The 25,330-nt window shown below is 42.3% G+C and overlaps 1 protein-coding gene across 1 annotated transcript; it reads left to right on the forward strand.

Annotated features, from left to right (window-relative positions):
* Position 1: 1 nt before the first annotated feature.
* Positions 2 to 25,227, forward strand: LOC306825848 (calcium-independent phospholipase A2-gamma-like; the record flags this gene model as incomplete). Its single annotated transcript, XM_079346802.1, has 10 exons — positions 2 to 15; positions 57 to 1,167; positions 2,445 to 2,594; positions 4,681 to 4,832; positions 5,022 to 5,116; positions 6,054 to 6,225; positions 8,095 to 8,152; positions 8,511 to 8,705; positions 18,254 to 18,449; positions 22,527 to 25,227. 10 exons carry the CDS (start codon positions 2 to 4, stop codon positions 22,793 to 22,795), a joined length of 2,412 nt encoding a protein of 803 aa, XP_079202928.1. The 3' UTR covers positions 22,796 to 25,227.
* Positions 25,228 to 25,330: the final 103 nt, after the last annotated feature.

Genomic DNA, 25,330 nt, shown 5'->3' on the forward strand with positions numbered 1-25,330 from the left:
CATGTTCGCAGGTCAGCAGCATCTCTCCCCTCGTCTGGTTCCTCTCTCTGTTGCAGGCTTCATGTGCAACAAACTCCCTGCTCCAAGGTTGGATACATCAGCTGGAGGCACATCCACTACCTAAGGAACACCAGGCGTAAAGGCTGGCTCTTTAAAGGAAGCCAGGTTCGACAGAGGCTTGGACTCCACACCAGCTCTCCGTTTTTGAGCACTTCAGCTTCACGTTGGTCTGCTGGTCTGAGCCAACACATGTCCCGGGTCAAGAGCACACTGGACACAGTTACTAAAGCTGTGAGCGGCACACAGACAGAGCTTTTCTCCAAAATTGCTAGATTCAAGCCCAATGCGTTAAAGGCGAAGAAAAAGGCTGAGACAAATGTTGAGTCGACGCTCAAATCAGAGGAGACTCCTTTTCCTACTCCTGTTGATGCTGCTGCCCCTTCTACATCTACTACAACCACGCCTGTATGTAATGCATCTTCTGCTGCTCCTCCTCCTACATCTGCTGCTACATTTAATGCAAGTGCCACTACCTCCACTCATCCACACAATCCTGCCCAAGCGAGTATCCCGGCCGCAGTTCTGGCCGCTCGTGAAGTCAAGGAGAAAAGGCTGAGACGTATCACTCCTGCTGTAAAAGCCAGTGTTGCCAAGAAGCAAGAGGGGCATATACCTTCACTGAGAGAGTCCGAGAGCAAGAGCGCAAATCCAAAACAAACCCCGGCGCTTTTCCACCCCAGCACCTTCTCTGCAAACCTGGATGATACTTATAGCTTCCTTGCCCATCACATCAACTCCTACTTTGGTACAAAGACTCAGGACAAGAAAGAGGACAGTGTTGGCAGTTCCTCTGCATCATCTCAGGGTCAACAAACTAGCGACCCCCTGTCGGTGTCTAATAAAGCCAACGCCGTTGCTACAATTCCCCCACCTTCATCTAAGAAAGGTTTAGGGCATTACCTGTCCTACTCAGCTCCAACTGTACAAGCCTTTGTGGGAAGCTACATTGCTCCTCTGGTCCCCAGGTTTAGGGCATCAGAGTCCAAAAGTGCAACAGCGGAGGAAAAATCTGAGGAATTGCCCGTCAAACAGGCTGAGGTCACAAAAAACAAGGAGCCGATGACTGCCGAGGAGAAAGCCAAGAAACTTCTGCCGCTAAGAGAGAAGGTAGGTCTGTACACAAGAACCTGTATCGTTCAACATATATTGGGATACAAACACAATCATTTATTAACATGAAGGGGTAAGTCAAATGTCTTCAGGTTTATCTGAACATGTTTTTGTTCTGGTACATATTTTCTGGTAAATGATGGCTCGTTTCCTGCTGTCCTCTTGTTGACCAAAGCTCTTGTTACTCTGTACGTCTAGTGGTAGTGTATGTTTGTGACGTGCAGCCTGAGTTCTAGGAATCTATTTTTAAAAATAACCCCCTTGTGGACTTTGGGGGGGAGGGAATAGTGCATGATGTGTGCACTATTGACTCCAAGCTAGTGTCTTTTTTTCTTTCTTGAGTTCATATAAACACAACTGACATTCACTTAATAGGATGGTCAACTGGTCAGCCAATTTAAAAAAATAGATATTTTTTGAGTCATTAAAAAAGCACATAATATGGCTTTCAGTGTGTGATGAATACAGTAGAGTGATTTGATATTCATGTAGCTTTTTGGTCCACTTGTGTTGTGTGATGTAAGTCATCAAGGTCCATAACTGACCATAATTACAGGTAATAAATAGCAGCTCTGCTGTCATTTTATCACAACAACACAAAAGAACTAGGATGTGAGAGGATTGTTCAGTGACAAGGGAAGTTGAGAACCTTCGTTAATAAACTTTAGTAACTTGATTCTGCTCACAGATGGTTTCTGCATTGTTGTGCTGATGAGAAGAAAACATTCTCATACACAAACCATTGCTATAAAAATACATAATAATAATGCATTCGACTTGTGTAGTGCTTTTCTGAACACTCAAAGATGCTTAACAAACAACAAAACAAAGAAAACATATTTGGGGCGGTAGGCTTTATTTGTCAAATATGTGAAACATATAGCACAGGTGAAATTTTAATCCCCTCAACCCACAGTGCAAACCTGCAGTGAATTAAAAAAAAAAAACATTTTGCCATTATTTAAAAAAAAAAAAAAAAAAGCATTTAAAACATTTCATTGGTTTCTTCAAATTTTTTGAGTGGTGCTTGAGAGTTTAATTTGGCTGTCTGGCCCATAAAAATATAAATGATTTTGGCTTTGGCTGACTGCAGCTCCATTTTGTGTGTATTACACATTAATTCATGCTTCTTATTAAAGCAGACAAAAAAGCTTTTGTTAGTTTCTGTGCCATGCAGATTTATTTAGATAAGCTTTACACTGTGCAATGTTTTCACCTGGATCCTTAATGGCTAACATCTAGACTTAATGTTTTCAATGTGTCTTGTCTTCTAGATCATTGCCAGGGTGAGTGTGCATAATCGAACCCGGGCTCTGGTTCAGAGCCTGCACAGACCTTCAGATGTGAGGGTGTGCATCAACAGGGTGGAGGACCTGAGCTACCATCTCCTGGAGTTTCCAGAGACTGCTGGGGTTGCAATCAAGGTGAGAAATCTTTAAAGGCTAGATTCTTCTTTTCTTTACCCAGAATGCTCCGCCAAAGTATCTGAAGCTGCGTCACCTGTCGTGTTTGGCACCAGCTCAGGGTGTTGAGACAGTATTTACAGCTACATACGACATAATCAGGCTATGCTATGCTATACCAGGCATGTGTTGCTCGATAATGACCTTCTGCTTGTCACAGACTAAATGTCACAGCGCAGCAGCTACATGCAGACGTACATACTGCTGCATATATTTGTGTCTGCGTCTTATCTGCCAAAGTGATCGGAACTTATCCAGCGTGAAGCTTTTTATTCAAACCGAGGACACGTTAACGTGTGGAAGGAAGCCAGAGAATATTCTGAAGCTTTGCATTAATGTTTGAAGGATATTTTTCAGAGCTTTTCAAATGGCAACAGAAATAAAATGAAACCTCGGTGCTGACCTTGAGGGGGCTCCTTGCTCTTTATGCAAACCTGAAGCAGGGAATAAAAGGTCCTCTGGCTCCTTCCAAACATGCATCCCAATTCAATCAGCTAGCTTTTGTAACCGACCGTCTCATGTGACCTCATTAGAGAGACTTCCGGAGGCATGGACGGGGGGCAGCTTTTCTGTATTTTATTTTATCTGCCACCAAAGTTTAAAAGCTTTGGTCAGCTAAAGTCTCCTGAATCTTTTCTGTGGTTTGATTTCAGTCAGGGTCAGATAGATATGTGCCTTCAGTCTCTGTTTCTAACCACCCAAATCTGTTTTTCTCTGTTTTTTTTTTCTGATTGAACAATGAATCCTGGGTGACGATTGGCTCAATCTTCATCCAGCTTGAGATAAACAGTGTGATCAATTCCTCGTCTGGGAAGTATTGATTGTTTTCGTCCTTGTTTGAATAACTGTATTGGAAGAAGAAGGAAAACAAGCAGCACAGGTTGTGAGAGTGAATACGAGGATCATGGGATGAGCCGGCACAATGTCAGATTGTTTGATTTTTAATAAGCTGGACGCTGCAGTAGCTCCGGGAAGTTGTTTCTTACACCAAGGCTGCGGTCGAAATAGTGAGGATAAATCACATTGTCTTACTGTTGACACACAACGTTTATACCCAATAATAGAGGTTGACTTTTGATTAAAGTTTCTTTGATGATCTCTTAGTTTGCGTCCCTTTTGGCGCCCCCTGTTGACAAAGCAGAATGGCCTTTCATTTCATTTATTTATTTATTTATTTATTTGAACAGGGGCAGTGTACAATATACATTAACCTCAAAAAGGAGAGATGCATTGTACCAGGTTGTAGCACTGGCGCTAATTTCCACCTGCAGTCCCTGGGCAGGCTGTTGTCAACATACAAATATGTACACTCCAAAGCATTACATTGCCTTCTTGGATCCGTGGCATGAAGATGTGAAAGGAGTGTTTTCATGTATTATAACTCGTGTTTTTTTTTTGTCAGTGACAGTCCTTGCTGTTGAAAATGTCAACAAAGGCCGTCTCTGCGGTGCGCTGTAACTCACTTCACCCGACCACGTCCAGGCGGCAAAGGAATAAAAGGCTTTAAAAAAAAAAAAAACTATCCTGACCTTGATCTTGTTGTTGGTGATCATGTTTGCTTTTGAAGGTTTTGAAGGTCACAACCACCTACAAACTCCTTATTGGAGCCTATACTGTAGGCTTTTATCTGAGTAGTACAACACAATGGGGACATGAAATCCAGCTAATATGATCGTTTGAGCAAACTGTTCAATCATCTTTTGTTGTTTATCATCTGTTGTTTATTTTCAGTATGTTTCTCTGCTTCAAAAAGGAAGCCACAGTATAGAAGATATTCTGTAAGATTAAAGAGGCATTGGAGTGCCTTTCCTTATCAATTAGACAATTCCACGATTTATTACTCTACCTCGGCTCTTCCGGCTCATTTCTCTTCAAAACAAATCATAACATTCAACCACAGACCTGTCCTGTCGAATCCGAGCCTGCCTCTGTTTTCCCACACGCCGCTTGTAAATATACCTCAGTTATTCTTGTCACACCACATCATGGCAGACACACTATGTTTTGTCCACTTCTGACTGTCTCATTATGGTGATGCATTCATCAGGAGAAGGTTATCCCTTGCCTCCTGCGGCTGAAACAGGCCAACGACCCGGGCCTGAGAGCGGCAGTGAGAGAAGCCCTCGCTCTGGTGGGCTACCATTCACCTGTGAAAGGCCGAGGCGTACGGATCCTGTCCATAGATGGAGGAGGGTTAAGGTACAAGTTCAACTCTTCCTGAATCTTATCTCGATTGTAAGATAGGAGTAACTTTGTTTTTGAAATTGCCGCAAAATAACATTCGTATTTATTTGTTTGCATTGTTCCTCTGTTGTGAAGTACCTTTATTGTGAACTGTACTCTTGAATGTCTCATTGTGTCTGTCCATGTCTGTCTTTGTGCTTTCAGAGGACTTCTTGCCCTTCAGACGTTGCACAAGCTGGAAGCCCTGACCGGAAAACCCATTTACAAACTGTTTGATTATATCTGTGGTGTCAGCACAGGTGTGTTGTCCTCCTGCCCTCATTCTGCATGTGTGTGATTATATGTGTGGGGATTATGAGCGCAGTGTGCAGCGTTCTAGGGGCTGGACTGGCTGGCACTTATGGCACACTGACCCATTTGTTGCTCTGCTGTTGTTTGACCTCAATTTTAAGAACCCAATACTACTCTAATGTCCAGGCTAGTTTGCACTCCAGTAAAGGGGGATTTTTTTTTTTATGGTTTTAGATCTCTTAAAGATAATAGAGGATTTTTTGATACAATGATGTAGCCTCATTTAGTGTTTCCCTTGTATTCAAAATCACCACAGGGGGGCACTGTGACACCCTAAAAACCTTCTTCAGCGGCTGCTTTGTTTTTCTCATTTCACAGACGATTGATAAACTGCATTTACTGCAGAACAATTTGGTCTTTAATCACGAGCAGAAGTTTCTATTTGTCCTCAGTTCCCATCAGTTCTCTCCATCTTAATCTCCACCAGTTGGAGGTACTTCATTTTCACACTTAGTGAATGTTGTCAAAAGATAATATAATCATAGCATGCTTGACTGAGTGATGGTCACACGTATAAAAAGCCATCTGGGCCACATCTGTTAAGTTTGATCACAGGCATTATTCAGCTTCATCTCTGACTCTCAGTATTGTTGTTGTTGCGGATTAATCCTTTCAGGGATCCTTAATCTTTGAGAAAGAGCAGTTTAGAGGTATTTGTTTATAGTGTAAATGCCATGTTAATCCCACTCATTTCCTATGAATTGTTAAACACTCAGCCAGTTAGACTTGCATCATCTCCACACCTGTCTGCTCTTTTATTACCAAGATTAGCTCATTGTGTTCCCAAAGAAGTGACTGAAGCTGTTCGTCTTCTGTGGGCTTGTTTTCCATTATTTCTCATGAATCCCTCTTTGAGTGATTCTGTATTTGTCTTTTTTTTCTCAGGTGCTATCCTCGGATTCATGCTGGGTGTGTTCCAGATCCCGCTGAACGAGTGTGACGATCTTTACAGGAAGTTGGGTTCAGATGTGTTTAAGCAGAACGTCATTGTGGGCACCGTGAAGATGGGCTGGAGTCACGCTTTTTACGACAGTGAAGCCTGGGAGAACATCCTCAAGTCAGTACCTTTGTCTTTGATGGTGGTGATTGTCAGTTACTGGAGGTGATGGAAAGCCTTTATGTTAATGATTCTTTTTTCCCCCCTCACCAATATAAATAGATGATCAAAAGGAACAGATCTTTTATCTTAAAGTTATGTAAGCTATGCAACAATATCGTCTCCACGGTAACCACAAATACAGACGTGATGTTCCCGATCATGAACAGCGTCAGGTGATTTGTGAATTGTAAATAAGTACCGTAAATTCCGTACTATTGAGCGCACCTGGATATAAGCCGCACCGGCTAAAAATAAGTAAATAAATGTATTTGTACATATATAAGCCGCACTTGATTATAAGCCGCAGGTGTCCACGCTATAACAAGAGCTATTTACACAGACGTAGGCTACCGGTAACATCCGCAAATACTGTAGCGTCCGTACGGACGTTAAAGGACGACGAGAACGTTCAAATAATAACTTTTAATAACCCGATCACTGTCGGCCGTGACCACGCCGTTTACAGCAGAGAGCAAAACCATAACTTGCCGTAACAATCCAACTCTCTCCCCCAGCGTTCTCTCATACAGCCACTCAACACGTTCTCGCTGGTGCATTCACTGACTCTCCACATAATCGGAATTATGAACACATTATCAACTACTGACTTTACAACATGAACCGTTACAATATGAAGCCTAGCCGACGGTGTCTGTAACACGGCTGATGAAAAAGATGACCGTAATATATTTCACAAGAAAAAGTCCATCCATTCACTGCCTCAGAATGACTTCATTACTCACTTCCTCAGTCTCTGTTGTCGCTGTCAGTGTCATCTTAAAATGCAGCAGCTCTGTTAGCTTCTTTGACAGCCAGGTCGATCGCCTTTAACTTGAAAGCTGCATCATATGTATTTCTCCGTGTGTTTTCCATCATGAGGGTGCGTGCATGAAGCGCAAAATGACTGATATTAAGATCCGACGTGACGAAGTCAAATGTTTTTGCGGCAGAAGCTCATTGTCCCCCATAAAAAATCCATGCATTAGCCGCACCGGAGTAGAAGCCGCAGTGCTCGAAGTGTGAGAAAAAAGTAGCGGCTTATAGTCCGGAATTTACGGTATTTAGAATGTGAAATGATTTTTTAACTTTTTTTTTTTTTTTTTGGGCTCATGTGGATGAAAGACAACCACTCCCAGAATGCACAGCACCGCAGGCCAATCACGCTGAAGCTACGGGGCTCTTTTTACACACATTTACGACAACACATACAGCCTTTTTTTCTCAACTGATTCCGAGATTTCTTCCAGAAGGATTTGGCATCTTGGAAATTCTTTGCAGCAAACGGACTCTACCTTTGTGTCCATAGACAAACAGTGAGAGCACCGACAACACAAGTCTGAACCAGCTCGAGTCGAGCCGGGCTCCTTGACCTTTCAGCCGCTCGCAGAAAGAGCCACAAACATCCGATTCGAGCAAAAGACCTTCAACATCTCCCTCATTCATATCAATTTTTTTTTATAAGTATATAAAATATAAGGGAACTAGCTAACTTTCACCCCTTCTAACCAAACCAGCCTTCAGTGGCACAAAATGATTATTTTTACATCATCAGAGGCTCCTTTTTATAAAAGAAGTACAAGCTTTCCCGTGGGGGGGATAAAGTATCCCTTTAAGTACATAGATCGTTATACCCGGCCTAAAACCTTTAGGACAGTCGAATGGTCCTTTGAAAACAATTATGCCGGGCATAAAATAATTTGATCTCCATGAGCTGGCATCAAGGAGGATTTTTTTGGAATCCCACTGAAATACATCTGAAGCAAATCAAACTAGAATATAAAAGGAAGTCAGCCAGAAAATAACATCTTCCTATCTTCCCCTCTGCAGAGAGAAAATGGGCTCTCACCTCCTGGTGGAAACTTCAAGAAACCCAGAATGCCCCAAGGTAAGCTGTAGAAGACGCTCTGACTCACTCTGCCCTGTCGTTCTGTTCCCACCACCCAGCATTTTCTTAAATTTGTTTACTGGGAAATTACAAACAACGCTCTTTACTGTATTGGAGTTTTGCAAACAGCAGCATGACGCATAAATGAAAAAATACTCCAAAGCCATATAAGCCAGTGTGGATAAAGCGGCATACATGAATGCACACGTCAGCAGAACACAGAAGATATTAAATGGATCTATTAGAATGTCAGCATACATGTTATGCCGGCATTTCATATTTGTTTTAAAATGCTACCTACCTGTAATGCTTAAGAAAACATTCTGTTCTTCCCGTATGTCATTTCCCCTCCCTGTAGATGGCAGCAGTGAGCACTCTTGTGAGCCAGGGCAGCTCTCTGAAGGCCTTCGTCTTCAGGAACTACAACCTGCTGCCCGGGATCCGCTCTCACTACCTGGGCGGCTGCCAGCACCAGCTGTGGCAGGCAATCCGTGCAACGTCAGCCGCTCCTGGGTATTTCCAGGAGTTCACACTGGGAAATGATCTCCACCAGGTCAGTCCGACTCACCCGCAGTTACACACAGCAGTCATGGGGAATCTCTATAATGCTACCTGTCTCTGCTGGTTTATTGCTTCATGAATGAATACCTGCAGGAACATCTGTTGTATTTATTTCCTGGTGTCCATACAAGGGGACAATTCAAAACATTTAAAATCACACTGAAGTTCAGTTTGCAGCATCAGAAAATGAAGGTTTTTTCAACATTGAAATAAAGACTTGAGCTGTGAAAGTCTGTTGCCTTAAGGCAAAGCACAAACAAACCCTCCATGTTTCTCGGCCAGTGTTCAGAGCACAAAAAGCTTTTGCTTAGCTTGTGAAATATCGACATATTGAATGTTCAGTGTCCCTTTTTCGAGGCTTATTTTACACTCATGCCATCCATCGCTGCATGCTTCATTCACACCCTTCATTTACACACCTCGTGAGAATGAAACTGCAGTCCTCCGCTGCAGCTACAGTATTACTGGGGCTTATTGTGGGAACGCTGGGCTTAAACGCCGTGTATGCAGGCGGTGTTGACGGTGCAGCATTTTGAAGGATTCGAAGAAGCCGAATGAGAAACATCCTCCTGCACAGCGAGCGGGGAGGGAGGAACTCCATTTCCGAGCTGTCAGTGTTTATTTCCAGTCAGTTACATTTTGACGGCAGAGTGAGGGGTGGAGTCACAGTGAGACACACTTAAATCCATCTCCAGTAAACAGGCATGCATTAGCCACCAATAACATAACAAACCGCCGGCCCACTCAACCATTTTGCCGATCAATACGTATGGCTGCTTCGCCCGACTTTACCTTTTCAGGAAAGAGCAGAGAAGAAATAAAGACCTTCACAACTCAGGGTAAGAAGAAGCTTAGAAAACGTGTGTGTGCATTTTGTTTTGTTCAAAACAAAAAGCTTCCAGGAGATATGGAGCAGATGGAGAGAAGCTGATTGAAGTCACCCTGCTCCACTTTTTTCTTTTTTCTTTCAGTTTATGTACCCTGCTTTTGACCCGTGTATCCAGATGTCAACATCTTCTCGGATTGACGTACAAGTACAGATGTTTTGTCGAGGTTGACGACTTCAGTGTTGCCCCAGCACACAAGAATGAGCATGTGTTTACATCAAAGGCAATATCCCTTGTTGACGCGCTCCAACGTTTTTAATTGGAAGCTAGGTTAGCCGTGAAGGTGATGGCGTGGGGGGGGGGGAGTTCAGGAGGGAAGAGAATGAAAGAGACTGGTTGATGAAAACCCACCTGTGGTAGAAGATTTCCCCAGCATGCTGTCGAGCAGGTCTCAGCCATCTCTGAGAGGCATAAATTAGCTCAATGCAGAAAACACACACACACACACACACACACACACACACACACACACACACACACACACACACACACACACACACAACTGTTTGACTGCTACATCAGCCTCGTTAGAATGAAAAAGACAGACAGTCTAATTAAGGAGCTGCTATTCGGAAACATGTTAGCCGCTAGCAGGAAACCTCATACTGCATGAGGATGAGACAGCATCAAAAGTTTGATATGATTCAACACATCTAACGACAAATAAATGTGTAGTTTGCTTTCATTGAATTTCTGTCAAAAGAAACTTTTCGATGGTCTGAATGAATAAGAGAGAAAGCTAACATTTTCTCACACTTTCAGGAGGTGTTTTTGCTTTGACGGGCATTTCCTGTGTGATTTCAGCTGTTGCTCATTTTAGCCGATCTCTATCCCTTTTTTTTTTTTTTTTTTTTTTTGGAAGCGCTTTCACTCCATTTTTTTCTGTTTAACCAGGTTGGTCCCGTTGAGATTAAGATACGTTCCAAAGGAGATCTGGCCAAAACAGTCAGCAGAAGAAACACAAAGTTACAAAAAGAAAGAAAGGGAGAAAAAGTGCAATTTACAAAACAGAACCAAAACTGGGAATCAGTCATTCGAGCAGTCAAGGCTGAAAGCCTCAGCATCCTGTCGACTCTGCTTCGAGGTCTTTCATTATAGGTTTAATAACATTTAAGGACACCAGCTCCAAGAGTTTCATGTGGGGATGTAAAGATAAACCGTGAGGTTGTTAAAAGCAGGCGTAGACATGGCAACTGCCGAGGTCAAAATATATCATCAAGCAGGTTTGTTTGTTTCAGTTTTGTGTGGTTAAAAAAATTAAAGTTTTATCAAACTGCTAGAAACCAATCAGAAAATACTCAAAGGAATGTAACCATGCTATCATGTTCATCATGCTAATCTTGCACGTTACAAAATGCCACCCACTCTGATGACTTCATCTGCCGTCTACTTGAGCCACTGAAACCAACCGTGAGCATAACATGCCGTCTGTGTGATGTAAGGATTCCCCCGGAGAGTGAGGCATTTCGCCCTTTTCCACAAACGCCCACAGAGCTTTCCACTTAATTCAAACCCCGAACAATCCTCCTTTTGTTCAGTAAGTGCAGGAGAGTCGCCACGCCATGTGCTGAACAAATGCCGGAATTTCTCAAGCAGCATTTATCTCAGAAAAGTTGTGATCGCTCGATGATGTTTCTGTGATTCTGCGAGCGGGAATCTGACGGAGCAAGAAGTTCAGATTCCGACAAGTTACAGAGGGCTAAATTGTAACTTGGAGCAAGACCTTTGAAGCAGGGCAGCATGGTTTTATCACTGCCTCACACTTGCTACCACAGCTAAGTAAAAAGATGCTTTAGTGAGGGGGAACAAGGCGAAAAGAGAGAGAGGGAAAAAAAGACATGATGAAGGGAGGGAGGTTCCACATTAAAGCGCTTGCAGTTATCTCTGCTTTAAAGAACACAGAAGAAGAAGACTTCAGAGGTACCACAATGGATGCCAGGGCATGCATGGAATGGCGAGGAGGGCCCATTTTTTTCCGCCTAGTTACCATGGCGTCTCCTGAGGTGATGGGGAGGAATGGGAGCATGTTTTTTTTTTTTTATTTTTTTTTTTTTTTGTGCACAGCTCTGCCAGCATTTGATGGGAGGCATGGCATCAGTGTTCAACCACCCCCAGTCAGAGCTCTTGAGAAACCCAACATGGCACAGTGCTCAGCAGAGAGACTTCACACTGTTTGAAACGGAGCGGATCACATTAGCACACCCAAACTTTTTGTAGTGGAGAGAATGAGACATAAATGAGCCTAAGAAGTCATTAAATGTGGCAGCTTTGGCTAAAGAACTCGGGCAGTGTGGTGCTGACAGAGGAAAGAGGAGAATAATGAAGTGCCGTTCCCAAAGTGCAGCTCAAGAAATCATAACCTTTTGGATCACCTTTTTCATTTCTATTTTTTATTTTTTATTTTTTTACCCATAAAGGCCACTGGAGGTGAAGTTATCAGTCATAAATTACAGGCTCAGCAGCACCGCAGTGCTCCTCGTAGAAAGCAGAGAGGAGGAGAAGTGCTGGATTGAGAGGGGGGGTATAAATCTCTCTGCTTTATCCACTTCCTTATCCCAGCCCTCTCCTCCCTGTGTTAAACCTTGGAGCTTGGCCTGCAGGCTGTCGGAGGATGGAGCTCAGACTATTGAGCCCCTACTGCAGACAGCTTCCTCGTCCCAGACAGACTCAGGATCTCTGTCTCTTGAGTACATCAAGCTCATATTGATCTTTTGGTTGTCATTTTACCTCCGTTTCCCCCACTGTCTGTCCTTTTGTTCTGTATGAGTATCCATTTATTCCAAACAGCTGATTATAACAATCAGTTTGGTGCTGAGGCCTGTTCTACAACTGTGTATGAGCCCAACCGATATGTATGTTGGCTGATATGATTGGGACTATTTGGCCTATGACATATCTCCTATATACAAACTGATATTAAACTCGTGGTGCCTAAAATACTAAGATTTGTAATATAAGTGTCGGTATCATAAGCTAAAGCTTCAGCCGACACCTTTTTGGTCAATTTATTATTATTTTTTGTCTTTTCTTGAAAGCACATGCCTTTCTTATTTTTCTCCTTTTATTCTGATATTTGTACTTCCTCATGTAAAACTGTATACGTGGACCGAAATCAATGACTAATTCTACAGATCAGCGGTACATGTTTTTTCCGTATGTACCGATACACGAAATGAAGCTTGGGGTGAAATGTTGGGAAGTTGGCAGAAAATGTATCAGAGCGTCACAGCTGAGCATTCTGTTTCCCATAATAAGGATATTTGTAATTCCAAAGAGTCTTTGAGGTACAGTATGTTTAAGTGTAATGTTGGCTGCCATGTTGGCTATTCATTAACTTTTCTAATCCTAACGCTAGTATGAGGAGTTTGTAGCTAGTTATGAAACAGACTGAAGCATAAACTGGTATTTCCATAAGAGCTATACAAGTAACAAGACCATCAGAGAGAAGATTGATCATTTCCATATATTAGTTCTTTATTGCCTGTAACCACTGCCAATGGCTCAGTCTCAGACGATGTATTACAACATGATGCCCAATCAGCTATTTTAAAAAAAGAATATCGTACCATGTCAGGTTTCACAGTAATTGATACATGTAACTGTTAAAAGACAGAAAACTCATCTTAAACATTTACAGGAGAAGTTCAGGACAAGATATAAGATTCCGAGGATTCTCTGTCCACAGGGATTGTCAAGATCGACAGAAACTTTAAATCGACTCGGTCGAAATCCCTCATCAGTGGGCTTCTAGTTCTGACTGGCTGCTATGGAAATTCCTCTGTCTCTTACCTTCCATTGCTTCATCACATAGTGCACCACACTTTGCAGGCTTCTCTCTGCTGCAGCTTCAGAGGAGAAGTAAATCGCACCTTGCATCACAATGCATTGATCGGAGAGAGTGTGTTTTCAACCAGCTCTCCTGTGTGCAGCAGGGAAATTAGCTTTAAATTGCCCAGTAGAGGAGTTATTATGATGGACAGAAAAATTATGCTTTCTAATATGAAGTTGTCAAACATGAACATGATGTCTAAAGGGAATCTAGGCTGAGTAAATATGAGCAAGGGGTTTGTGCACTCGTTTACATCACTGAAGGAAGTGGCACTGTTTAATCTGCATGGGTGCAGCTGGCAGGAATGATTCATTGTTACATGTGTGGTCATGTTTCCCCCTGAATGTGTGGGAAAAAAGGTAGTTGCAAATGATCAATCTTAATATCTCCTGCTGCCTGGGGCTAAGCTGGCACCCACCCAGACCAGTCCTTCCTCTGCTGACAGCTTGGGAAGATGACTAGAACCTCAATGTGACCTTTTGGTCCTATAAGGCAAGAGGGCAAAACGAAGAAGAGCTTGGTGTAATTGAGTAATACAGCATGAAGACCTCTGACTTGGCCTGACCGTAACTGAAGAGTGGAACTCACCACACTGACACTGTGGTCGTTCTCATCCTCGGCGATAACAATGCTGGCCTTTATGTGCATTGGATGCCAATCAGGCAATTAATTGTACTAAGAAGATTTACTATTTGGATTAAATGTAGAGCGAGCAAGACAATGTGTTTTTCTGCAGACTACTTGGATAATTTAGAAGAGTCAGAAGTTTTGAGACTGGACGAGAACATATTTTATAGCCACCTAATTATCTACTCAATCAACTGAATGACCGTCGCTGGAAGACAGTGTTGTTATTGTGAAAGGCATAATCAGATGTCCAAGTCTTACGCAATGCTTCCCTAATTAATCGTTTGAGAGAAGAGGCCTCATAATAAATCATGACAGAGCTCAGCGCCCCTCAGTGCAGCTCTGTCAAAGACGCAAAACCAGAACTTTTAATGGCTACAGCCGCTGTGAGGTCCATTTAACCCTTTTTATTTCCAAGCTTCACATCATTTAGATTTAACCCGGCACTTTGTGTTGTGGCCGCTTATAATGAACCCTCCTGCACAAAACTAGCTTTGAAGCCTGTACTGGTTAGAGAGATAGAGAGAGAGAGAGAGAGAGGCAAACACAGGCTGAATGAAGAGGATGAAGTTTGCTGTCCCAGCTAATGGGAGCTGACACACACTGGCGCGTGAAATGACTTTTACTGATCCTGACGATAGCACCTCTTTCCTATTCAAATCAGCTCTCCCTTCAAGACAGCCTGAACTGGCGCAATGGAGATTAGCTCCTAAAAGTTAATGGCAGCGGAGGAATTTCAAACAGCAATGCAAGGGACCTATAAACTGTACACATCTTAACTGTTTGTTTGTTTATAGCCGCTTGCATCTTGCATTTATTTTTCAGAATATGCCGTAAGAAAGAGATTGTTTTTTTAATCCATAATTCAATTAGTCAATTTGATGTCCGTCTGAAGAACTGCAATGTTCCCGAAGGTGTTGGTGCCCTAATTAGTTGGAAAGTCACTTTAATCCTGCTACAGGAAAAGGAGGAGCTGATTTGTGAATCAATCATTGGACCCTGAAGGGCAAACGGTGAGGCCACAGGAGCTGCGATCCTCTGGAGTATCAACAAAAACTCCACCGGAATCAGGAAAAAAAAAAAACAAGAAGCCTTCCAGGAAGGCAGGATTCAAACACGCCATTAAAAAAAAAACCCTGTTTCCGTTCAGACTCGGAAGTAAAGCTTCTATCAGATGTTCTAACTGACAGGTTGTTGCCCTCTGAGGACATTTATCTGTCGACACATGGCATTTTTCTTCTCGTGAGATTGAGTTATTGTACGTCTGTGCTCTATCGCTCCTCTAAATCCTCATAAATGGAAGTGACCTTTGCCTTGCATCCTGCTGCGTGTTTGACAGCTAACTTCAGTTTGGCTGTTTTGTATGCAAAGCTCTTTTGCAGTTTATCCTAAGTAGATCATTGTTTCTAACTCTTTATCCAAATATGCCCTGGCCTCAAGAAACCCTTGTTTAAGAATGTGGCAGTGGGCCAAGCATGGGTATTTCACTAAGAGCGGCTTTAAAGAGCCCCAGCTTTTCCACTGAAGCTTTAGCATCTGTCCAACTGATGCTCATACCTGCTACTGTCATCTACATCTTAGCTTGTTTGTCATGCTGGCTTTGAAACGATGGTCGTAAATAATCTTTACGATCATTGTTCGTTCAAAAATCTCTCAGGACCGCTGCCACTAAAACAGTCTTTCCTTTAAGGCTTAAACGCTGCTGTCCAGATGCTCTGAATTGCAGAAGCAGGTGCACTCAAATGGAGACAAGTTATAGCATTCAACTCCTCCGCTCACAGGACCATTGTCCAATTGGACTCTAATGTTACATCCCTTGCTCGAATGTTCATGACTGGTCACTGTGCTCGGGGAAATTTGCCCCCCAGCCTTTTTTAGCACAAAGAAGCCATGACCGGACCCAGAATGTAGCCGTAATTGCCTCTTGAGTTGAGAAAATGGAGCCTCTCACAGCGGTGTGAGCGATAAGGAAACTGCTAAGTTGTTTTGTGTCCAGCTGGGGATCGTGCGGTGCCCACCACTGAGCCCCGTCCCTCTCAGTATACATTAAGGAGAAACTCCGGTTCAGGCACTTTCTCTCCTTTCTGTGATTCATTTCTTGGTCTGCCAGCCAGCCCACTGGTGCATAATGACGTGCTTTGGATAAATAGCAGCCTCAGCAGTTCTCACATGCTTTGTGGCAGTGAAACCCTCTTTATGTGACTTCACGGGGATGGGTCCTCTCTGAGGCTCGGGCTCTCATCGGAGATTCCCTTCACAACTATCTTGAAAGTTGAATGGTTTATAAAGTCCTTATGATAACAGATGAGTTCTTTAAAAACACACATTTTCTCTATCGGGCTGATTGTCTCACCGGGGACAGGAGACATTTACCTCAGTCATACTTTCCACATTTCTTTATTTCAGCCTGGTACTGATTTGACTATACAGATGTCAGTCTGTCAGTCAATGTCAGACTAAATCTATCCTGAACAGAGACAGATATTCCTCAACACCAGAGGATCAATCCTGATGATTTATGATTCATGCAATGTTTTCTGTAGCACCACCAAAAGCTTCATCTTTGTGGATTTTAGTGAAATATTAATTGAACTATTGGATAGATTGTCAAGAATAGTCGTGGAATTTGGACGAGGTAATTATGGCCTCCAAAGAAAGACTCCTAATGATGATGGTGATTTTGTAAACTTCTTATCTGATGTGAGCAGCACGTCAAACGTTTCACTTCTTCTGTGACATTTCTCAAAATCAACTGAATGTTTGTTACAGACACAAATGTTTCCCCGAGGAGGAAATTCAATTACTATTGTGAGTCATTCGCTTACTTTGACTTCAACTTTAACGTGTCTCAGCTCAGGGCTGAAACAATATATTCTGCCATACAACCTATTATGTTTCATTTTTTTTTTATCTTTGTTGACAAATGTCAATGAAATATTTAAACATGCCATATAGTTCTTAAAGCCTGAGGCGACAACAGAGAGAACAACCCAGCTGAATGCAAAGGTGTTCATGTCACCTGAAAGGAGACTACTGACTCAGAATGAAAACTAAAACAGGATAAAATCATGTGGTTGAAATTCTGAAAAAATAAATATATAAAGGACTCATTTTTCATTTTCAAGGATTTGAAGGAGTTAAGTCAAGAGACGACCGTCTCTACCACTGAGCCATTATCTCATGTGTTGTTTCTCTTTCTGATCCTGCTGTTACCAATGTCAGTCAACAGACTTGCAGACTTTAACATGAGGAGCCACACCAAGTCCTTCATGAATCATCTAATGCCATGGGAGCTATTACTTGATGTTGTGCCCCCAGTCTAAATACAATAGCCAATTTTCTCTGCAAGTCTATTTTCATGCTCTTTGGATTGATGACACAATTTCTCTGTGCCGCTCCCTAGTTGATTTTCAGACCAGTGCTTTGGTAGGAAGCCCTCAAATTCCCAAGCACTCTGTGACCTCGCTCACATGTGTACAGAACTGTTGTATGGCTGCCACATGACTGAATTTTGCTGAAAAAGATAGGCTGTCCCCTCCCCTCCACTCCTCGAAGGATCAGTGTGTGTGTGTGATACCATGTGACATACGCTGTCAGGAGCACGCACACTCACTCTTGTATGCATTGACTTTAAGTAGGCATGAGCTTTCGATCAAACATGTACATACACACAGTCACATAAACAAGCTCCCTCCCCCCAGTGTGTCCCAAGACATTTGGGGCCCCCGTGCCTCCTCTCCCCCCCCCAGCTCGGCCTCCTTAATGAGGACTGGCCCCTGTGTGTTTGATCCTGCTGCCAGCCCCGCGGCCCCTCAGCCTCATGCCTATTCAACAATCCCCACTGCCTCTCCACTTACTCCCCCATTGCCTCGGGTTGACTATGGATCCAAAGCAAAGCACTCCTGGGCAGTTGTTCAATATCAAAGCCTGTCTGACTGAAACTGTAGGGAAGAGAAAAAAAAAAAAAAAACAAGAAAAAACAATTTAGCTCTTAGCTTTGTAGACTCAAGAGCTGCACATTGATTTTTTTTTTTTTTATTTCCATCGGCCGCTTCTTAAAAATTCCATCTTTTGTCTGTTAAAATCCAAGAATGGTTTGATGTTTCAAAAGCAAATTATTCTGTCATGCTGATATTTGAAATAAAACATTAAAAGCCAGTAAGATAAAGTCTGTAACAACTTCTGTTTTGTGCACAGGATGGTGGTCTGCTGATAAACAACCCCACAGCTCTGGCTGTCCACGAGAGCAAGTGTTTGTGGCCCAACACGCCTTTGGAGTGTGTGGTTTCGCTTGGTACGGGCCGCTTTGAGACTCCTGGGAGGAACAGCACGGCCTACACAAGCCTTAAAAACAAAATCAACAATGTCATCAGCAGCGCCACTGACACTGAGGGTATGCAAAAAATCCCTGTAAACATAATGACACACGATGTGATGTAGAGCCTCAAGGTTGAGTTGTTGTTAATTTGTCCAACTGTGAATGTTTTTGACATGTTTTCTATATTATATGAGTCTTTATCATTCATCATGCATACGTCTTTTTTGTGTGTAACTTGTTGTATAGATTCAATGATTCTCATAAGGGGTTTGCCCCTCACCCCCTTTCTTTTCAGCTTTTCAATTAAACCCCAAAAACAAGATATTTAAATTACAATGATCCACTCAAACTAACTCAAACTGTACATTACAGCAGCACTACAAATCCAAATGCATCTCCTCTAATCTTGTTATTTTCTATCACATCTTTAATTTCCTTCACTATAGAGGAAATGCACATTGTAATTATTCCAACAACAATAATAAAGGCAGAGAGCTAAATCCCTTTCTATTTATAAAGTCATTTTCAAATGTTAATCATTGTCTTTACAGGAGCAATATGTAACTCTGACACATTGGTACTGCAGTCCAAATTTAAAACATAACAGAGAGCTCTCCCGCCCCTTCCTCCTGCTCCATGTGTTGCCATGTTGAAGACACTGAAGCTTCAGTGTTTAGCCGGCTCGGCATCGTTCTGGAAGCATTTCTACGATTTACCTCTCTCCATTTTTTTAAAAAGCTTTACCATGTTTCTGTTTGTGACGTGTATCAGAAAAAGACTGAGGCTTTTTAGAATCGGTAATATCTGAACCAGTTTGCCTGCCTGAGTCCGTCACTGCATCACCCATTTGTTTGTCGTTTGCCTGGCAAACCGAGGCGCTTCCAATAACTGACCATTCAGGACTGAACTCCATACTTACTGTAGAAGGAGGACATACTGACTCCATTGTTGTCAGAGAAGCCAGCACTTGTTTCCTTAATGTCTGATCATATAGTAAGGTCATTTTATGATTTAATTAAGTAGATATCATACATACTGGTCCTTTAATATAATGAGCTTCATCTGATTAAAAACAGTATTTGTTCCAGGGACCAGCTACTTAAAAAGTACCTCCTTTTCCCTTCAAGTCTGCTCAGGGATTTAGCTGCTGTTTTAAACAGTTCTGATACATTTTCCATCGATCTCCAGATCCCAATCAGATTTGTTTCATCACGACTGAGAAAAGAAAGTAGCTCACATCTTTCAGGCAAAATAAAAGAAACCCATATTGAAAAATAAGAAACTCGATGTAACGTGAAGGCACGCCACATGGAGATGTGTTATGTCTTCTTTGGCTCTGAAGGCAAATTAGTCTCTGCTGCTTTCATTTTAAAGATTGTTCTAGAAAGTCCTCTAGCCTCATGACGGAAGTGCAGTCTAAATATCTGGAATGTCCACAGTTATAAATCTGCCAAAATGGGTTACATATGGTTGATTAGATTTGATTAACTCTAAAGGATCAGGCACTCAGCATTTTGTTGGAGAGCTTTCACAGCAACACAAGACCACTGGCACTGTGTCAAACACGTCAGATTTGTTGTTGTTTTTTTGAATTGGTCCAATTTACTGAATCACTACTTGATATGCACGTCCTGAAACTGATTGCATCAACTGCCAAATGCAGAAAATGTCAGATGGATATAGATGGTATGCATCCTTTTGTTGCGTTGGCATTGTTTGCTGTGCACTTAAGCCTTTGTGTTAATTTATCATGACTGGAGATTGAACTAACACATTTTCGAGCCATATTGTTCAAAGACTTGGATGAATGGATTATTTTACTGTTTCATCTCAGAGGGAAGGAAGGAGGTTTTGATGTTACCAGTGTAGAAAATTCTGCACTGCAGCTTTACTTTGTTCTAATACATCCCACCGTGACCCTCTGTAGATACAACCTCTTCCATCTCCTTATCACCTCTGGACATGGACACCTCCGCTGTGCCTAAATTTGGCTCCGTCCCCTCCCTGTTGCTGCTGCTGTGGTGCAGTATGTGACCCAGATGCCTCTCTGTATTTGTTCCTCCTGTTTTGGGGGATTAAGCTTCCCCCTGTTCTCAAGCAGGCTTTGTTGTTTAGAAACAGGAGATTAGTAAGAGTGTTTATCACTGACTTCCTCTTTTAAAAAAAAAAAAAAAGCGTCCCTCCTCTCCCCACGCTCGCACCCCTACGACTTTGTCTTAGGTGTATCAGTGGAGCGGGGTTTGTTGTTGTAGACAGATAAAGTTTATCTGGTGGGATTTAGAGCTGGGTTGTACTGGCTCACAAATGTGTAGTTTTGGTTAGCACTACAGGCGATAAAATACGCTTTTCCATGAAGTGGAGCTTCAGTTTAGACATGTTGAGGCAGTTTTAATATCCTCACTGAGAGTCGAGGAAAATTAAAGCTTGTTCAAGTATTGTGTTACTGTGCACTGTGTTTGTTGTAGTCATGGATGAGAAAGTTAGGGGGAAAAAAACATTGAAAGAATTTTCTGTTCAAGTCAATGTTGCATGTTTTAATACCAAGGCAACAACAGTGGAAGTCATCAAACATTAGGAAACTTGTTGTTTTTAACAAAGAAAAAGTGCAAGCCAAATGCTGCTTAAGTATTTGTGTAGCTTGGACAGTGTCTGCTGTCTGTCTTGTTTAAACACTGAGAAATATAACATCTGCATCTTTAAAGAGGCGTCAGTATTTCTTTGGTTTGTTGTTCTTTGTTAAGCATCTGTGAGTACTCAGAAAAGTCCTACAAGTGTTATTAATATTATAATTATGTGACGACCTGTGAGTTCACAGCCCCCCCCCCCCCCCCCCCCGATGATGTGTGGTCTTGTAAAGCTTCAGCACTTATAGATACTACAGATAATTGAAATGCACAATAATTATATCACTTAAAATCACTGAGTGCCTAAAAGTCTTGACTAATAGAACATTTAGATAACCTGTTCATGATCACATTTGTTGTTTATCTGAGGCGACGGGGAGCACAGCTCTTATGTGTACTCCATACAGAGTGGTACAGAGGCTGTAGTCCTCGTCGCAGCAGCCTTGGGTTGAAGTCTGACCTTGGCCGTCAATGCGTGTCATCCCCCGCTCTCTCCTCTCAACATTTCCTGTCTCTCTTCAGCCGTCTTAACCAAGAAAGCCAAACATGTCTCCTAAAAAATAACTTAAAGATCTTAATATTGAAGAAGAGTTAAAACTTTTAGATCTACACAATTTACACAATATTGATACCAATATACTTTTCCAGGGCTGCCTGGTGAATATCTGAAGCTCAGTCAGTAATGTGATGATTTTGTGAAGCTGCATGAAATAGTTCAAAGGCGGTTTAAAACTTATTAATATAATCCAAAAGCAGAGATGAGAGGAGTGGGGGGTCTGTTTACTCAAAGTTTAGAAGCGTTAAATGTATTACTCTGATACGTCTGGAGCTGCACGCTGGGAGCTGATAGGAGCAGGAAAACAAATTCCCTCTAAAATTAATAATGTATTATCTATTCAACATGCAAGCTTGTTGTGTCTGAGGAATTTTGTAATATTGCTTATCTTTCTTTTACTCTTACTTTCACATCACTTTTCAAAAAGCGATAACGCAGTGCGGCTCGAATAAGAAAGGGGGGGGGGGGGGGGGGGGGACAGGTCCAATTAATCTTCAGATGACTAACTCCTTGTGGAGTTTTGCTCAACAGCCTCAAAGGCATCCATCTGTAACAGAAGCCATGTCTGGACTGTTTAACCAGCGTGTGAACTCAGATTGAAATAACCAACATTGCTGTTCTGGCTCCTTCAGGCATGTTTACCCTGTGATTGCTAACCGCGTCTTGTTTGTTTGCATTTTTATGTTGCTGATTTTAAAACTTCTCAGATGTAGCATTTTGAAAACAACCATGACAGACAGGCCAGACACTTTCACTCTGTGTCACCTCAGCCTGTGAGCCCTGAGCGCTCACTCTCTAAACTGTCTGCCTCTCTGTGACAGAAAGGATCTGACTTCACACGCCCTTTTCACTCTTCTTGTTTTTACACGTTGGTGCTATTAGCCATTTAATTGTTCATTTTTGGCCCATGTAAAATGTCATGTCGGGTTTTATTTTGTGTGGCCTCACTCTCACCTCTCTTCTCCCCTCCAGAGGTTCACACAATGCTTGACTCCTTCCTCCCTCCCAACACTTACTTCCGCTTCAACCCTTACATGAGCGACGACATCTCCATGGACGAGAACCGGCAGGAGAAGCTCAACATGCTGCAGGCTGAGGGCGATCGGTATCTGGAGAGGAATGAGGAGAAGCTGAAGAAGGTCGCTAACATCCTAAAGCGAGAGAAAAGCTCTGTTCAGCGGATGACCGAGTGGGCCAAGCTAAGAGCGGACATGTATAGTTCGTCCTTTGACAAGTTCTAGGTCCAACATGAGCCACCTTTACCTCACACGGAAGCTCTTCCTTTATTCTGAAATACCTCGAATATTTCATGTCACCATGATCCGTGTCATAGTTGTTGTCGTCCTGACCCATAGCACTGAAGAACATTGTGGAAACTCACAAGTGGGAAATGTATTAGACACACCAAACACTACCTTCCTCCTCACTCTTGCATCTGGTGGCCGTTGTGTTTGGAGGCTCGTGTGTTTTCGCTCCGTCCTCAAAGGACACAACTCGAAATTAGATTTACTCCACGCTCGAAGGAATGCTTGAAGTTTTAAAAAAACGTGCATTTTTGCGTTCTCGCTGTAAGTCAGACGACAAGATTAAGATCACATCCTGTACATGACCACACGAAAAACATGACCTGCTGGCCAGGGCTGCTAGCTTAGCATTAAGATGTATATGCTAGGCCAACTGGCTGCATGCGTTTGAACATTCAGATGTGAGTGGTTTCGATCGTTTCATCTGTCTTTCGGAAAATATGCCGAAATATGCCGATTTGATAAATGATTGATAAATGATAAACGTTTGCGACAAAAAAAGCAGAATACTGTAATGTTTTAAAGTAGCTAGTTACAGTTTTACAGACCTTTTCTCCAGTGAGCACTTATTTACCACATGCTAAACTTCAGAAAACTTAACATGGGATCAAATATATCTTTACAAAACAGTTTGTACTTTCACAAAAAAAAACAACTGTCTAATCAGACATTTAATGTAAATGACACATCTCAGTTGTAATGACAAAAAATGCACATTTAATGATGCAGCTAATGGTTCACTGTGTAAATGTACATAGGATACCATAATATAGTATATGTGGCCCATTTTAGGATATCCTGCATGTTGTATCTAAGATTTTACTCAGAAACAATAGTTGGGAGCTTATTAGGGTTCAAGAGTGATTTACTTTACTATTTTATTCTAAATTATCCATAATAATTAATCATGTTGATTAAGAAAGAATAGCAGATATTTAACAATGCAAATGGCACCTCGCTGTCATAAGTAGACACCTTTTATTATATTTACCGTAAATTCCGGACTATAAGCCGCTACTTTTTTCTCACACTTCGAGCACTGCGGCTTCTACTCCGGTGCGGCTAATGCATGGATTTTTTATGGGGGACAATGAGCTTCTGCCGCAAAAACATTTGACTTCGTCACGTCGGATCTTAATATCAGTCATTTTGCGCTTCATGCACGCACCCTCATGATGGAAAACACACGGAGAAATACATATGATGCAGCTTTCAAGTTAAAGGCGATCGACCTGGCTGTCAAAGAAGCTAACAGAGCTGCTGCACGTTAAGATGACACTGACAGCGACAACAGAGACTGAGGAAGTGAGTAATGAAGTCATTCTGAGGCAGTGAATGGATGGACTTTTTCTTGTGAAATATATTACGGTCATCTTTTTCATCAGCCGTGTTACAGACACCGTCGGCTAGGCTTCGTATTGTAACGGTTCATGTTGTAAAGTCAGTAGTTGATAATGTGTTCATAATTCCGATTATGTGGAGAGTCAGTGAATGCACCAGCGAGAACGTGTTGAGTGGCTGTATGAGAGAACGCTGGGAGAGAGAGTTGGATTGTTACGGCAAGTTACGTGTGTTGCTCTCTGCTGTAAACGGCGTGGTCATGGCCGACAGTGATCGGGTGAAGTAAAAGTTATTATTTGAACGCTCTCGTCGTCCTTTAACGTCCGTACGGACGCTACAGTATTTGCGGATGTTACCGGTAGCCTACGTATGTGTAAATAGCTCTTGTTATAGCGTGGACACCTGCGGCTTATAATCAAGTGCGGCTTATATATGTACAAATACATTTATTTACTTATTTTTAGCCGGTGCGGCTTATATCCAGGTGCGCTCAATAGTACGGAATTTACGGTATATGTCTTATTCCACATTTTAAGTTCACTCGTTTCAAACGCTTTTATGGCGGTGTGCTCAATTGTTTGGTTTTATGGATTTCCCACAGGCTATGCACATTTTCTGCTCAGTCTTCACTGTGCCCTCTTTCCCTTTGATGCCTCTTCTCAAAAGCCTCCTCCACTCCGTCTACCTTGAAGTGCTGCGTTTTGTTCCCCGCTCCGCTGTACCAGAACATCTGTAAAAAACACTAGCTGTAAGCAGAAGGGCTGGTTTAAAACAGATCACTGCATACTGATTTGTAATGGCTAAAATGAACAGCATATATGATGTACCACTGCTACAAACTGCACTGCGTACATTCACTTCCAATGCCAAATGTGGTCAAGTACTGTATAACTGAAACAACAACGTGTCGGTCACTCCCAGAGGGCTTGAGGTAAAATCACCACAGATTAATGTAATTCCTCTGTTCTCCTGTTGGTCCTGTGTAAAGACTATTTGAGTGTGCATGTAATTAAAACCCATCACCGAAACTGGCTGCTTCTTGCCTCCTAATTACTTGAGGATGAGGTGATTGTAATCTGAGAAAAGCTGCTGAGGATCATCTCAGGAAGAGGGGACGTGACGATAACAAGT

Source organism: Symphodus melops (assembly GCF_947650265.1).
Source record: "Symphodus melops genome assembly, chromosome: 6".
Lineage (NCBI taxonomy): Eukaryota > Metazoa > Chordata > Actinopteri > Labriformes > Labridae > Symphodus > Symphodus melops.